Genomic DNA, 16,217 nt, shown 5'->3' with positions numbered 1-16,217 from the left:
CCGTGGCGCACTTCCATGCTTGTCCACTAGGTGGGGCGCTTGGCCCGGTTTCTGGTGAAACCAGGACAGGCTTTCAGCAACGAGGAACTGATAATAATAATAATAATAATAATGTTGGTATGCGTTAAGCGCTTACTATGTGCAGAGCCCTGTTCTAAGCGCTGGGGTAGATACAGGGTAATCAGGTTGTCCCACGTGAGGCTCACGGTTAATCCCCATTTTACAGACGAGGGAACTGAGGCCCAGAGAAGTGAAGTGACTTGCCCACGGTCACACAGCTGACAAGTGGCAGAGCCGGGATTCGAACCCGTGACCTCTGACTCCCAAACCCGGGCTCTTTCCACTGAGCCACGCTGCTGATATTGGATGCCTTTCCTGGCGGCCTCTGGGTCCAGTACATAGCCCGGGTCAACTGCATACCCCGGGTCCAGTTCATGCATGTGGCTCACCCGGCCCCCCTCACCTGGCAGAACATCATCCTGCAGGTCCTCAGCCCATCCCCCCTTTCCGGTGTTCCCCCCCCCCCCCCCCCCGGGATCCCCCCACGCCCCCAGGACGCTGTCCTAGCAAGTCACTTGCTTCTGCTCCTCAGTTCCCTCATCTGTAAAATGGGGATTAAGACTGTGAACCCCAGGTGGGACCGGAACTGTGTCCAACCGGATGAACCTTTTACCTACCCTCAGCGCTTGGAACAGTGCTTGGCACATAGTAAGCGCTTAACAAGTACCATTATGGTTTGGTTTTTTGGTCCTGCGGGCCTCCAGCCTTCCCGAACCGTATCCCACAAGCCTCCAGCTCCTGGTGTTGCCGAAAGCGATGGCGATGTCGAAGAGATGACACTCACATACCTCCTAGCTGGGTGTGGGGGCGGAGGCCACGGGAGAGTATTGCCAGGGGTTCCCTTCTCCGGTGGGTGGTGGAGACATCGTATCGTATCACCTCCCCCCAGGGGCTCCCCCGGACCCTAACTGTACGACACGCTGGAGCCTCAGGGAGCCCATGGGGCCTGCAGGCTGGGCCAGGATAGGCTGCCACTCCTCATAATAATTATAATAATAATAATGAGATCTGTTAAGAGCTTACTGTGTGCCAGGCACTGGACTAAGCACTGGAGTGGATACAAGCGAATCGGAATGGACACAGTCCTTGTCCCACTGGGGTTCACAGTCTCAATCCTCAATTGAGGATGAGGTAACTGAATCACAGAGAAGTGAAATGACTTGCCCAAGGTCACACAGCAGACAGATGGAGGAGAGGGGATTAGAACCCATAACGTTATGATGCCCAGGCCCGCGCTCTATCCACTACGCCACGCTGTTTCTCATCCACCTCAGGCCATGCCAGACCTGGGGCAGGTCTGGGCAGGGAGACAGGTGGGTTGGGGAGATGCTATTCCCTCCCTGCCCTTGGGGCCCAGCCTTCAGGAGCCCCTGCCCCTCCTAGCACAAGACACAGTCCAGGGCAGGTTGGTTAGTCCAGAGCCCGGGAAGCAATGGTTCAGAGGAGCAGTGCCTCAATAATAATAATAATTGTGGTATTTGTTAAGTGCTTACTATGTGCCAGGCACTGTACTAAGCGCTGGGGTAGATACAAGGTAAATGGAATGGACACAGTCTCTGTCCCACATTGGGCTCCCCGTCTTAATCCCCATTATACAGATGAGGCAACTGAGACACAGAGAAGTGAAGTAACTTGGCCTCAGGGTACAAGTGGCAGAGCCAGGATTAGAATCCAGTCCTTCCGATTTCCGGGCCTGTGCTCTGTCCGCTAGGTCCCATAGCTTCTCTGGTCTCATGGGAGCAGTATCTCATGGGAAAATTGTACCTGAGAACAGTGTCTCAGAATAATAATAATAATAATTGTGGTGTTTGTTAAGTACTTCCTATGTGCCCGGCACTCTACTAAGCACCGGGGTACATGCAAAGTAAATGGATTGGACATAGTCCACGTCCCCCACTGGGCTCACATTCTTAATCCCCATTTCACAGATGAGGCAGTTGAGGCACAGAGAATTGAAATGACTTGCCCGAGATCACGCGGCAAAGTGGCAGAGTCAGGATTGGAACCCAGGTCCTTCTGACTTCCAGGCCTGTGCTCTGTCCACTAGGCACCATTCCTTCCCTGGTCTCAAGAGAGCAGTCACTCATGGGAGCAGTGTCTCATGGGCTCTATTTGGTGGGGGTGATGAAGTAGAGTACGTCACCCGTCACTAAGAACTAGGATCCGAATGTGCCCTGTCCCCCAGCCGCCACGAACTCCCGACAGGAGTTACCACCCACCATCCCATTTCCTCCCCCAAAATACACCATTAACCTTGGTTCCACTCAGTCCAGCCAGTGGGGGCTCAGTAAATGCCGTATTTTTTCACTGGTATTGGTTAAGCTCTCCTCTCCAGTGCTGTTCTAAGCGCTGAGGTACATACAAATCAGCTGTGTGACCGTAGGCAAGTCACTTCACTTCTCTGTGCCTCAGTTCCCTCATCTGTAAAATGGGGATTAAGACTGTGAGCCCCACGTGGGACGACCTGATTCCCCTCTGTCTACCCCAGCGCTTAGAACAGTGCTCTGCACATAGTAAGCGCTTAACAAATACCAACATTATTATTATTACAAATCAATCAGGTCAGGCACGGTCCCTGTCCCTCCCAGTCTAAGTAGACGACGCCCATTGGCTGGCATTGATGTCGGTCTCCGTGTGATGACCGATGGTCCTCTCCTTCTGAAACCCTGGCCCGTCACGGGTGACTTGGTGGAGGCGGATTGAGATCCACTCTAAACTGCAAGGCCGCCAACACCGAAGCTCTCTGGGGAGTCCCTAGAGGCTTCCCCTCTAGACTGTAATCTCACCATGGGCAGGGAAAGTGTCTGTTATACCGTACTCTCCCAAGCGCTTAATACAGTAAGCACTCAATAAATACGATTTCCCGACTGAGACCGAGCTAAGTGACCCTTCCTGGAATCTCAGCCATTCCGGTGGCTCCTTTTGCACAAATTCCAGCGCACGGGAAAATCACAGAGACAATTTCCCCTTTATTATAAACTCCAACTTCCCGGCCCAGGTCGTTTCATTTGGAAACCGATCGGCCCGCCTGAAGCTCCGTAAGGGAGACGGGTCCCAGTTCCTCCACGGCTCCTGAAAATGTCTGTCCTCCCTCTGTCCACAGAAGGTCACCGGCCACCAGCCAGCCTCCCGTCTCCAGAGTCACCCTGCAAGGTAGGAGCTGACCTCGTCTCAGTGGAACAAGCGCTTCCCTCTCCACCTCCGGGTGGAAACGGGTTCCTCTTGGGCAGATCTTGGGTTGTCCTCGGATGGGGGTCTTGGGTGAACTTTCTCCCCACACCTCCCTCCTCCTCCCCCGAGCCTGGATCGCCCTTCCCCTTCAAATCCACCGGGCCGTGGCTCTCCCCACTAAGAGAGCTTCCGGAAATCCCACCGCCTCCGGGAGGTCTTCCCTGACTACACCCCACCTTCCCGGTGGTGTCCGTCCCCCAGTCGCCCTCGACGCTTGTGCTCAGGTGCCCCGTTGAACCTATTTGCGACTGATTTATTTATGTTGCCACATTCCTGCCGCCAGCATACACGGTGTCTCTGAGAGGCTCGTGTCCCACATGAGCCCATTTCTTGTTAGTAATTGTGATTTTTTTATGGTATTTGTTAAATGCGTACCATGTGCCAGGCACTGTTCTAAGCACTGCGAAACTGAACAACGCGGGATAATAATAATACTGATCATAATAATTATGGTATTTGTTAAGCACTTACTATGTGCCAGGCACTGCCCTAAGCACTGGGATGGATACAAGAAAATCGGATTGGACGCAGTCCTGCCCCATGTGGGGCTCTCACAGTCTCAGTCTTCATTTTATTCATTCAATAGTATTTATTGAGCGCTTACTATGTGCAGAGCACTGTACTAAGTGCTTGGAATGTACAATCGGTAACAGATACAGTTGACATAACTGAGGCACAGAGAAGTTAAGTGACTTGCCCAAGGTCACACAGCAGACAAGTGATGGACTTGGAATTAGAACCCGTGACCTTATCACTCCCAGGCCTGTGATTCATCCACTACGCCATGGGGCTTCTACAATCAATCAATTGTATTAATTATCGACTGTGTGCAGGGCCCTGAATTAGGCACTTTTTATGGTACTTATTAAGCACTTGCTCTGCCAAGCACTGCACTAAGCAGTGCGGTATACTTGGAGAAGCAGCGTGGCTCAGTGGAAAGAGCCCGGGCTTGGGAGTCAGAGGTCACGGGTTCGAATCCCGGCTCTGCCACTTGTCAGCTGTGTGACTGTGGGCAAGTCACTTAACTTCTCTGTGCCTGTTACCTCATCTGTAAAATGGGGATTAACTGTGACCCTCATGTGGGACAACCTGATTACCCTGTACCTATCCCAGCGCTTAGAACAGTGCTCTGCACATACTAAGCGCTTAACAAATACCAACATTATTATTATACGCACTACACAGATAATCAGGTTGGACATTTTCCCTGTCTCCCAGATTGTTCTCTCCAAAGTGCTTGAGAAGCGGCGTGGCCCAGTGGATAGCGCATGGGCACGGGAAACAGGAGGACCTGGGTTCTAACCCCAGCTCTGCCACTTGTCTGCCATCTGGCCTTGGGCAAGTCATTTCACTTCTCTGGGCTTCAGTTTCCTCAACTGGAAAATGGGGATTAAGACTGTGAGCCCTATGTGGGACAGGGATTGAGTCTGACCCTATTTGCTTGTATCTTCCCCAGAGCTTAGTACAGTGACTAGTACATAGTAAGCACTTAAAAGATAGCATAAAAAAGTGTTTAATACAGGGCCTTGCACACACAGTTGTCGCTCAATCACTGCAATTGATTGATCCCACATTGCTCAGTTTTGCAAGCCCGATTCATTCCTATCGCATTCACTGAGCGCTTACTATGTGCAAAGCACTGTACTAAGCCCAGTGAAAGATGGCAGTGCCCGCTGTTTGTCATGGGAGTCCCAGAGAGCCGGCTGGATGCGGGTGTGGGGAGCCAATTGTTCTGGGATTCGGGGCAGAGGCCACTGGTGCCTGGGGCCCACTTGACTTGCCGGCCCCCAGCGAGCCACAGCGTGGCCAAAACGATGGGGCCGGCTCTGTCCAGACTGGTCTCTGGGGCATCCGGCCCTCGGCCACCCGGGGCCTCCGCGAGATGCCCCCCCACCGGTGTCTCTGGTCAGGGACCAGTATGATGAACTGGTAGGCGGGCAGGGGCCAACCCAGGCCAAAGGGTCCAGGGACGCAGCCCCGGAACCATGCTGCTGCAGTGCCACCCTGCCCCAGCCCCTCGACCGGGTACCTCGGGGGGTGACTGACGCAGCCTTTGCCAGGACCTGTCCGGGAGGTGGCACCCCCAAGCCGAGAGGCTTCCCTATCGTCCAGAAGTGAGGGAAGAGACTTCCGCCCACCCTCTGCCCTTGACAGTTAGGGGCTTCACCCCGACATTTGGAGGAGGATTGGGGGAGGGAGGCAGCAGCGGACCCCGTGCCGTTCCCAGGGCCTCAGGGTGTGGACACTCTGAGCTGTGCGCCATCCCTAGACCTTGTACCCCCTGAAGAAACTCTCCTAAGGGTGTGTGTCCCAGGTGGTGACGGGGGTGGAGGAGGAGGAGGAGGTAGCCTGTGCTGTGTTCTTGCTCGTTTGCTTCAGGGGGCTGTAAAGGAGCCCTGCCCATTGTAAAGGGACTGTTGGCTGTGGGATTGTGTCAGGTCAGTCCATCAGAGTGAGAGAGAACAGAGAGAGTGTGTTTGTGTCTCTGTGTGTCTGGTGTTTTGAGAAGCAGCATGGCTTAGTGGAAAGAGCAAGGGCTTGGGAGTCAGAAGAAGTGGGTTCTAATCCCAGCTCCGTCACTTGTCCGCCGGGTGACTTCGGGGCAAACCACTTCACTTCTCTGTGCCTCAGTTACCTCATCTGTAAAATGGGGCTTAAGATTGTGAGCCCCAGTGGGACGACCTGATTCCCTTGGCACTTTGAACGGCGCTTGGCACATAGTAAGCGATTAACTAGTACCGTAATTATTATTATTATTATTTTGCTTCTCTGTTCTGGGTCTGTTGGCTCTTCTGAGAAGCAGCCAGACCTAATGGCAAGAGCACAGGCTTGGGAGTCAGAGGACATGGGTTGTAATCCCAGCTCCACCACTTGTCTGTGATGTGACCTTGAGCAAGTCACCGCACTCCAATGGGCCTCAGTTTCCTCACCTGTAAAATGGGAATTGAGACTTTAAGCCCCATGTGGGACAGGGACTGAATCCAACCTTCTATCTACCCCCAGAACTCAGAAGAGTTCTTGGCACATAGTAAGCGCTTAACAAATACCATTATTATTATTATTACTCCCCACCTCTTCAGTGAGCCTCAGGCGCAAAGGCCAAGTTCTCCCCAGTGAAAAAACATTAACAGCCCCGGCCTTTCTCCGGGGAGCAGGCCCAACTTCTCTCTTGGGGGGAAAATGAACCACCTAACAGTTCTGGGGTGTCTCCCCCAACCCACCTCCGCCCCTGGAGCTGATGACAGCAATGAGTTCCCAAAGGGCCGAGGGGCAAACTCTCACAGCTGCATCTGTGGTCTGAGATCCATCCCCTATTAACAACATTAATAATAATAGTACTTGTTAAGCTCTTACTATCTGCCAAGCGCTGTTCTAAGAACTGGGGTAGATAACAAGTTAATCAGATTGGACACAGTCTCTGTCCCACGTGGGGCTCGTACTCTTAATCCCCATTTTGCAGTTGAGGTAATTGAGGCCCAGAGAAGTGAAATGACTTGCCCAAAACCACACAGCAGGCACGCGGCAGAACCGGGATTAGAACCCAGGTCCGTCTGACTGCCAGGCCTGTGTTCTATCCACGAAGCCATGCTGCCTCTCGCCATTAGCTGACGACTTATGGTATCCAGTAGGCGCTTATTCCACGCCCGGCCTGTTCATTTCAGCCTCGTATCTAGTGGGCGCTTAGTCCACGCCTGGCCTGTACAGTTCAACCTCCGGCCCTGGCTGTCACGGTCCTCCCAGTCTAGTTCGGGGAGGAGAGAGCCGTGGGAAAGAGAAATAATTGACAGATAACAGGAGCGATTAAAAAAATCCAACCATCAAAAATGAGGGCAGCAGAGCTGAGTAGGCAACACTAGAAGGAATCTCCGTCCACGGCCCTTGCTTCCAGTCTTTGCTTCCAGTCCTTGCTTCCATTTCCCGACATTTGAACAGAGACCGTTTCAGCTCTCCAGTTCACTCACACTTAATAAGTACCGTTACAATAATAATTACAGAACTTGTTAAGCCCTCACCGTGTGCCAAGTGCCATTCTAAGCATTGGTAGATATGAGTTTATCAGGTTGGATACAGTTCATGGGACCCATATACTACTACTCAGTCAGACAGTAGTATTTATTGAGTCTTTACTCTGTGCAGAGCACTGTGCTCAGCACTTGGGAGAGGACGATAGGCGACTCGATCTCTGCCCTCGCGGAGCTGACGACTGTGAGCCACACGGGACTCACGATTTGTTCGTATCCACCCCAGCGCTTAGTACAGTGCCTGGAACATAGTAAACACTTAACGAATACCACAATTATTATTATTATTAGTGGGAGAGACAGACTTTAAAATTTCAGGTAGAGGTTGGCGATAGTGTATAAAGACAGGCACAGCTCCTCCCAAGAGGTCTTCCTTGACGAAGCCTTAATTTCTTCTTCTATCACTCTGTTCAGTATCGCCTGGCACTTGGATTTGCTCCCTTTAGAGAAGCAGTGTGGCTCAGTGGAAAGAGCCCGGCCTTAAGAGTCAGAGGTCATGGGTTCTAATCCCGGCTCCACCACCAGTGAGCTGTGTGGGCAAGTCGCTTAACTTCTCAGTGCTTCAGTTCCCTCATCTGTAAAATGGGGATTCAGACTGTGAGCCTCACGTGGGACAACCAGATTGCCCTGTATCTACCCCAGCGCTTAGAACAGTGCTCGGCACATAGTAAGCACTTAACATCTACCCTAGTGCTTAGAACAGTGCTCGGCACATAGTAAGCACTTAACAAATACCAACATCATCATCATTTATTCACTCCTCCCTCAGCCCCACACCACTGATGTGCATATCCATAATTTATCTATTTCTATTAATGTCAGTCTCCCCTTCTCGACTGTAAGCTCCTTGTGGTCAGAGAAGCCATCTACCAAATTCTGTTATATTGTATTCTCCCACATGCTTAGTGCAATGTTCAGCACACGGTAAATGCTCAATAAATATGATTGACTGATTGATATAAGCACCACAGAGGGGAGCAAGTCCCCAAGTGTTTATAATAATTACGTTTTTTCTTAAGCACTTATTTTGTGAGAAGCAGCGTGGCTTAGTGGAAAGAGCATGGGCTTGGGAGTCAGAGATCATGGGTTCTAATCCCAACTCCCCCTCTTGTCTGCTGTGTGACCTTGGGCAAGTCACTTAACTTCTCTGGGCCTGTTACCTCATCTGTAAAAATGGGGATTAAAAAATGTGAGCCCACGTGGGACAATCTGATTACCCTGTATCTACCCCAGCGCTTAGAACAGTGCTTTGCACATAGTAAGCGCTTAATAAATACCATAATTATTATTATTATTATGTGCCCAGCACTGTACTAAGCGCTGGGGTAGAGACAAGCAAACCAGGTTGGACACAGTCACTTTCCCACATGGAGCTCAAAGTCTTAATCCCCATTTTACAGATGCGGGAACTGAAGTGATTTGCCCAAGGCCACACACAGACAAGTGGCAGAGCTGGGATTAGAACCCGTGACCTTCTGACTCCCAAACCCGGGCTCTATCCACTATGCCACGCTGCTAATGTGATGTGGAAGAGGGGAAGTGGTGGTTGTGGGGGCCGAGGGGGCGTGTAGGGTGGGGAGGTGAGAGACAAATCGGGGAAGGCTTCCTGGAGGAGGCTGCTTTGAGGGTCGGGGGTCAGTGATTGATGGACGGGAAGTTGGGAGAGGGGGTCCCTCTTAGCAGAAGGAGTTCTGGGCCCCCCACCCTGAGGGACCTCAGTCTTTCCACCATGTTACTCTAAGTACCTCGACCCCAGGAAGTTCATCCGCTCCCGGCATCCAGAAGAGAAGGTTCACCCCAGCTGCAGCCAGTTCTTTGTGGGGCCGGGGGATGGGAGGTGAGGGCAGTGTTGGAAAGGAAATAGCCTTTTTAAATTTTTTTTTTATCTTAAACTGACTACTTCAAGAGTTTGCCAGCCAAGCCTGGTGTATGGAGGAGAAGGAAATGAAAAAGTTCTTTCTCCAAAGACTTCAAAGGCCCCAGTGCGTACTGTCCTGTTTTCTTCTCAAGTTGCGCATAAGGAAGCAGCAAAGAAGGTTTTGAAATGAAGCTGGTGCTTGTATCCTTAGAGATCAAAGAAGGTAGTTTTGAAACCACTGGCATTTTCATTGTGTTTGCTTAGCAGAAGACGATGGGTCTTTAGATTTCTGCCCACCGAATCTGTGGATTCAGCCACGGGATTTGACGTCAGTTTGAATGTCTCCCGCGGGCCGTCATCTCTTTCTTGACTTTACTAATGATCATCTGCGTCACATGAGGGGCAGAAAGACAAAGTTCCTGACTGTGAAAATGCAAGTCCAGGTTATGAAATTCCCCTAGGAAAGATGATCCCATAGATTCCTTAGCCAAGAGAGCTTGGCGATATTCCCCGAAACCGGCAGATGTTTGGAGGACTTTTAAATCTACATTTCATATGGATTTTCATATATATATATCTTTATATAGATAGATGTGTATTCCATACTGATCAACAGATACCGGTGCAGATGCACAAAACAGCAATTACATCGTTCCTTTCTCTATCTCTGTTGGCAGTAGGGTCAAAGAAGTGACGAGAAAATATAGAAACACCAATTATTATGTAATTGCAAGTTTCAGAATTTTCTTAATGTTGTTACCATGGTCAGAGGAGGAAGGATCAGACATACATCCTGTGTTTTGTTCTTATTATCAGCGCAAATAAGTCTGGCAGATTTTTCCTGTTATTTTAATATATCAGCATATGACAAAGAGAACCGTCTCTTGAATCCAATAGAAACGTTAAAGGGAGAATTCCAGTGTGGTGAAAGTAACTCTCAAAGGCAAGCTGAGGATCATTTTTTATTCAATCAACCAATGATATTTATTGAGCGCCTATTGGGGCAGAACACTGTACTAAGCACTTGGGAGAGTACACTACATCAGAGTTGATAGGCAAAAATTTGTTCCCTGCCCACAGTGAGCTGACAGTGTAGAGGGACACATTTAAGATCGTATTTGCAAAATAATGGAGTCACTTCCCGTTTGGCTGTCTTATGGTTCCCGTTTGGCTGTCTTATGGGTGGATTCTCAAGTGTCCGTGTTTGAGATCTGCCTGAGTTTGATCTAATTTATGGGGTGGGTGAGTGTGTTGTGGAGGGGGAGTGGGGGGCGAAGGTTCTCTTGTTGTGCTGTCCCATTGTTTATTGTGAGTGACAACTTGTGTGTGGATAAGTGAGTTTGACAATTCAGCAGGATTCCTCAAAGCACTCTCTCTGAAAGTGGTAGCCCTCCCCTCTATTCCCTCCCATTTACAGAATAATAATAATAATGGTATTTTTTAAGTGCTTACTATGTGCCAAACACTGTTCCAAGCTGCTGGGGTAGATACAAGGTTATCAGTTTGGACACGGCCCCCGTCCCGCATAGGGCTCAGAGTGTAGGTAGAAGGGAGTAGGATTTTATTCTCATTTTACAGGTGAGGAAACTGAGACTCAGAGAAGCTTAGTGACTTCCCCAAGGTCACACAGCAGATATGTGGCGGAGCCAGGATTAGAACTCAGGTCCTCTGACTCCCAAGCTCATGCTCTTTCCCGATCGTATTTATTGAGCACTTACTGTATGCAGAGCACTGTACTAAGTGCTTGGGAGAGTACAATGTAATACAATAGAGAAGTCAGTGAAGGAAAGGAAGAAGAAATTGCTTCAGAAAGAGGCTCTGAAGCGTCTCGATGAAGGTAAAGGGATCCATACTACAGTGCCTACCACGTAGTAAGCGCTTAACGAATACCATTATCGTCATTGTAAAAGCTAAATGTCGGAAACTCTGGTTAAATTGACGTGTTCACTGATCATGAACTGACCTAATTTACTAGAAAGTGAGGGTTACCAAAGAACAGGCTGAGGGGGCCTTCTCCTTAGTGATAACCTAATTTTCATTGAAACTGATGAAATTGTCTGCCTTGGTGCTGAAAATCCATTCTTCTGTGACGACTTTTCAGCAGAAAAATGCATTAATTTTGTGAGCAACCCCAGCTATCTGCTGGTCAGATCTCTTCCTTTTCTGGGGACCTGATGCAACACTTTTAAAGGCAAGTTTGAAGCCCTCCCCCTGAGCATATTTGTGTGGAGAAAAAGCGGAAGCTGATCCAGGTGCAAAGGACAGAAAAGGAACATGTGACCCTTCCTGAACATGAGAATTAAGGCCGAACAAAAACATCCACCCATTGTATTTAGTGAGCACTTTTACTGTGTGCAGAGCACTCTACTAAGCTCTTGGGAGAGTACAATATAAACTGTAAACAGACACATTCCCTGCCCACAACGACCTTACAGTCTACAGAGGGAGACACTTTAATAGAAATAAGTTACAGATAGGGACAGATATATTATGGGGCTGGGAGGGGGAGGATGAATAAAGGGAGCAAGTCAGGGCGACGCAGAAGGGAGTGGGAGAAGAAGAAAGGAGGGCTTAGTCAGGGAAGGCCTCTTGAAGGAGATGGGCCTTCAATAAGGCTTGGAAGGCGAGGAGAGTCACTGTCTAAGAAAACATGTCCTGCTGTTTAGAATAGACGAGGGACCTCAGGTCACTTGTTTGGTTAGCACTTCCCCAGCGCTTAGTGCAATACGTTGCACCCAATGGCCTCTCTATAAATGAGAAGCGGTGTTGTTCAGTGGAAAGAGCCTTGGCTTCGGAGTCAGAGGTCATGGGTTCGACTCCCGGCTCTGCCACTTGTCAGCTGTGTGACTGTGGGCAAGTCACTTAACTTCTCTGTGCCTCAGTTCCCTCATCTGTAAAATGGGGATTAACTGTGAGCCTCACGTGGGACAACTTGATTACCTTGTATCTACCCCAGCACTTAGAACAGTGCTCTGCACATAGTAAGCCCTTAACAAATACCAACATTATTATTATAAATGCTTCCTCTAGACTGTAAGCTCGTCATGGGCAGGGAATGTGTCTCTTTATTGTATTGTGCTCTCATAAGTGCTTAGTACAGTGTTCTGCACACAGTAAGCGCTCAATAAGTACGATCGAATGAATGAGTGAACATTACTACCATCGCTGCTGTTGCTACTGATTAGGAAACCCCCTCCCTTACGCCCCCACTCCCGCCCCCGGTCCTCTGACTCCCAGGTCCGTGCTCTTTTTACTAGGCCACACTGATGAATATGTATATGAGTTGATGAATATGTATCTCTGTCTTTCATGTTCACAGATGATGCTTTTGGTGGGGAGATATTATCAGTGTGCGTGGGTGTTATGAACAATGCATGACTGACAAACCCCTTCCCCCTCAAGTGCAGGAAAATATCGGTTCCTGTTGTCCCAAATGCATTCGTTACCATAATGCCTGGTGCTGTTTTCCTTCCTCCCCTTATGTGTCACGATCGATTATCCCGAAACTTCTCTTTTTAAGACACGATTGAATGAATTAATAAGATGGTCCTCCCCATTTCCGATAGCTATAAGTTAGGCTGCCCCGGCTTCTCACGCTATTTCCTAGTGGCCTGCTGCTGAGCCAAGCCGTTCGAGGTTTTGTTTCATCAGTCAATCAGTGGTATTTACTGAGTGCTTACTGTGTGCAGAGCGCTCTACTAAGTGCTTGGGAGAGTACAGCACAACAGAGTTGTGTTCAGAAGCAGCGTGGCTTAGTGGAAAGAGTCTGGGCTTGGGAGTCAGAGGTCGTGGTTTCTAATCCCAGCTCTGCCACTTGTCGGCTGTGTGACCTTGGGCAAGTCACTTCCCTTCTCTGGGCCTCAGTTACCTCATCTGTAAAATGGGGATGAAGACTGTGAGCCCCATGTGGGACAATCTGATTACCTTGTATCTACCGCAGTACTTAGAACAGAGCTTGGCACATAGTAAGTGCCTAACAAATACCAACTTTCTCTTGATGATGTTGTCTTGTTTTGTTTTGTTCTGTTTTTGCTTTGCTGTCTCCCCCGTTTAGACTGTGAGCCCTTCAATGGGCAGGGATTGTCTCTATCTGTTGCCGAATTATACCTTGCTTAGTATAGTGCTCTGCGCATAGTAAGTGCTTAATAAATACTTTTGAATGAATGAATGAATGAGTTGGTAGATACAACAGGATTTCAGTCTAGAGACTGTTTCATTTTGTTTTTACTGGGTTTCTTCTGTCTTTCTGCTATCTGCACACCTTGTTTCAGCTCTCCACAGAGCAGCCGGTTGGATATCCTGCTGTCGTTCACTGTCCTCTTGTGTCCTGCTCAGCGAAGGCGGAATGTGATTAATTGGAAAGAAAGTGGCCCTGGGAGTCAGAGGACCTGGGTTCTAATCCTGGATCTCCCATTTGCCGGCTGTGTGGCCTTGGGCAAGGCAGCCAATTTCTCTGTGGCTTAATTTCCTCACCTTTAAAATGGAGGTTCAATATCTGTTCTCCCTCCTCCCTAAACTGTAAGCCCCACTGGGTCAGGGACCATATCTGACCTGATTACGTTACATCCACCCAATGCTTAATTCAGGGCTTCCCTCAATATCTATGAATTCTAAAGCAAGTGAAAGTCAAGGATCTCGAAGAAAATCACATAATCTGGAAGCAGTGGAGAGATTGGGGGATACAGGTCTCTGACAGTCAAGTGTCCAGATGACCACAGGTGTAAGAGACCAGTGAGCTGCCTCTTCCGCTGCCCTATTTTGTGAACAGTCAACCTCTCTGGGCTTCAGTTTCCTCAAGTAAAATATGGCGCAAACACCCCCTACTACTCCTTACCTCCCAACGATGTTGAGAGGGGAAAGTGCTTGTGGTGGAAAAAGATGAGGAAAAGTCAGAGTGGCCCATGAATTCAAGGGACATTCGCTTCTGCTCCAGAATGTGTTTTCATGCTGTTTTGGTCAGAGCACTGTTGGGAAATGAGGGAGGTTTTTTAGTCGGTCAGTCAGTCGTATTTATCGAGCACCTTACTGTGTGCAGATCACTGTACTAAGCCCTTGGGAGAGTATGATATAACAATAAACAGGCCCATTCTCTGCCCACAACAAGCTCACAGTCTAGAGAGAGAGACAGACATTAATAGAAATAAATTACAGATATGTACGTAAGTGCTGTAGGGCTTTTAGGAGGATGAATAAATGGAGCAAGTCAGGGTGACGCAGAAGGGAGTGGGAGAAGAGGAAAGGAGGGCTTAGTCAGGGAAGGCTCCTTGGAGGAGATGGGCATTCAGTAAGGCTTTGAAGGGGGAGAGATTACCTGTCTGTCAGATATGAGGAGGGAGGGGGTCCCAGGCCAGAGGGAGGATGTGGGCAAGACGACAGCGGTGAGATAGATGAGATCAAGGTAGTGGGGTTAGTATTAGAGGAGTGAAGTGTTCAGGCCGCTTTGTAGTAGGAGAGTAGTAAGGTGAGGTTGGAGGGGACAAGGTGATTGAGGGCTTTAAAGCCAATGAGGAGCTTCTGTTTAATGCGGAGGTATATGAGTAACCACTGGAGGTTCTTGAGGAGTGGGAAGACATGTCCTGAATGTTTTTGTAGAAAAATGATCCAGGCAGCAGAGCGAAGTATGGATGGAGTGGGAAGAAACAGGAAGGATGGAAGTCAGGAAGGAGTCTGATACAATCAAGGTGGGGTAGGATGAGTGATTCATTGTACTGCCGGCCTTGTGAAGAAATGGCCCATTTTTTTATGGTATTTGTTAAGTTCTTACTATATGCCAGGCATTGTACTAAGTGCTGGGGTAGATACAAGCTAATCAGGTTGGCCACAATCCACGTCCCATGAGGGTACAGTCTTAATCCCCATTTCACAGATGAGGGAACTGTGGTCTATGGACAAGCCTGAGACCAAGCCCTTGAGCCAGTCTGTTGCCTGGGGTTGGAGTGAGGTGAGGGTTACAGAGCATCATGTTGTTGGGAAGAATCTGTCCTTTGCACCTCAGGAAAACTGGCCCCTGCAACCCACCCTGCCTGAAGAATCCGGTCCCTGGGTGGGAAGGGGCGGCAGGCAGGCAGAGGGAGGCCCCCTCCTAGGAGGGTCAAAACAACTTCCTTTACAGTCAGTCAATTGTATTTAGTGAGCACTTACTGTGTGCAGAGCACTGTACTAAGCATTTGGGAGAGTCCAATAGAACAGAGTTGGTGGACACATTCCCTGCCCACAAGTTTACAGTCTAGAAGGGGAGGCAGACATTAATAGAAATAAATTATAAAATAAGTAAACAATAAAATAATTTTGGTATTTAAGCGCTTACTGGGTGCCAGGCACTGTATAAGTGCTAGGTTGGATACAAACAAGTCGGGCTGGACACAGTCCCTGTCCCAAATCAGGCTCACGGTCTCAATCCCCGTTTTACAGATGAGGTAACTGAGGCCCAGAGAGTCAAGTGACTTGCCCAGGGTCACCCAGCAGACAAGTGGTAGAACCGGCATTAGAACCCATGTCCTTCTGACTCCCAGGCCCCTGCTCTAACCACCACGCCATGATGCTTCCCATAACCCAGTTGAGGCCCAGAGAGGATAACTGACTTGCCTAAGGTCACTCAGCAGGCCAGTGGCTGAGCTGGGACCAGAACCCAGATCTTCCGAATCTCAGTGCCCTGCTCGCTTCATCAGACCTGAGGGCACAACGTCTCCAGACCTGCACCCGCTCCTCCGTCCTGTGGGCTTCCACATGTCTGCGTGGTTTTGGCTCCACACGTCTGCCCTGGTTCCGATGGGGTGACCCTCGGTTTCCCCAGCAGTCAGGGATAGAGCGGGGATGACAACCAGGCCCTTTGCAGAAAGGAGGGAATCGAAGCCATGTCCCGCCCAGCTTGGGCAGACTGGTCACAGCGAAAGCAAGGTGAAAGGAGAGCGCCAAACCCCGGGGCGTCGGCAGACAGTGCCAAGCCAGCAGCGGCGATGACATTTGGACTCCAAAGAGCCCCGTCCCCCATCTCCACAGCGCAGCCAAGGTGCCCAGCTATTTTTATTTATTTACAGTTTTTCATT

The 16,217-nt window shown here is 49.5% G+C and overlaps 1 protein-coding gene across 6 annotated transcripts in view; it reads left to right on the top strand.

Annotated features, from left to right (window-relative positions):
* PDE4B (phosphodiesterase 4B) overlaps positions 1–16,217 on the top strand; it is a 294,866-nt gene that overhangs the window by 201,714 nt on the left and 76,935 nt on the right. For all 6 annotated transcript variants that reach the window (XM_029083418.2, XM_029083417.2, XM_029083416.2 and 3 more), the window contains one exon: positions 3,164–3,213. In XM_029083418.2, the coding sequence (XP_028939251.1) occupies positions 3,164–3,213 (50 nt within the window). The remainder of the gene's footprint in view (positions 1–3,163; positions 3,214–16,217) is intronic.

This window comes from Ornithorhynchus anatinus, chromosome 18 (genome assembly GCF_004115215.2).
Source record: "Ornithorhynchus anatinus isolate Pmale09 chromosome 18, mOrnAna1.pri.v4, whole genome shotgun sequence".
NCBI classification, from domain to species: domain Eukaryota; kingdom Metazoa; phylum Chordata; class Mammalia; order Monotremata; family Ornithorhynchidae; genus Ornithorhynchus; species Ornithorhynchus anatinus.
This window is presented reverse-complemented; position numbering and strand designations above follow the sequence as displayed.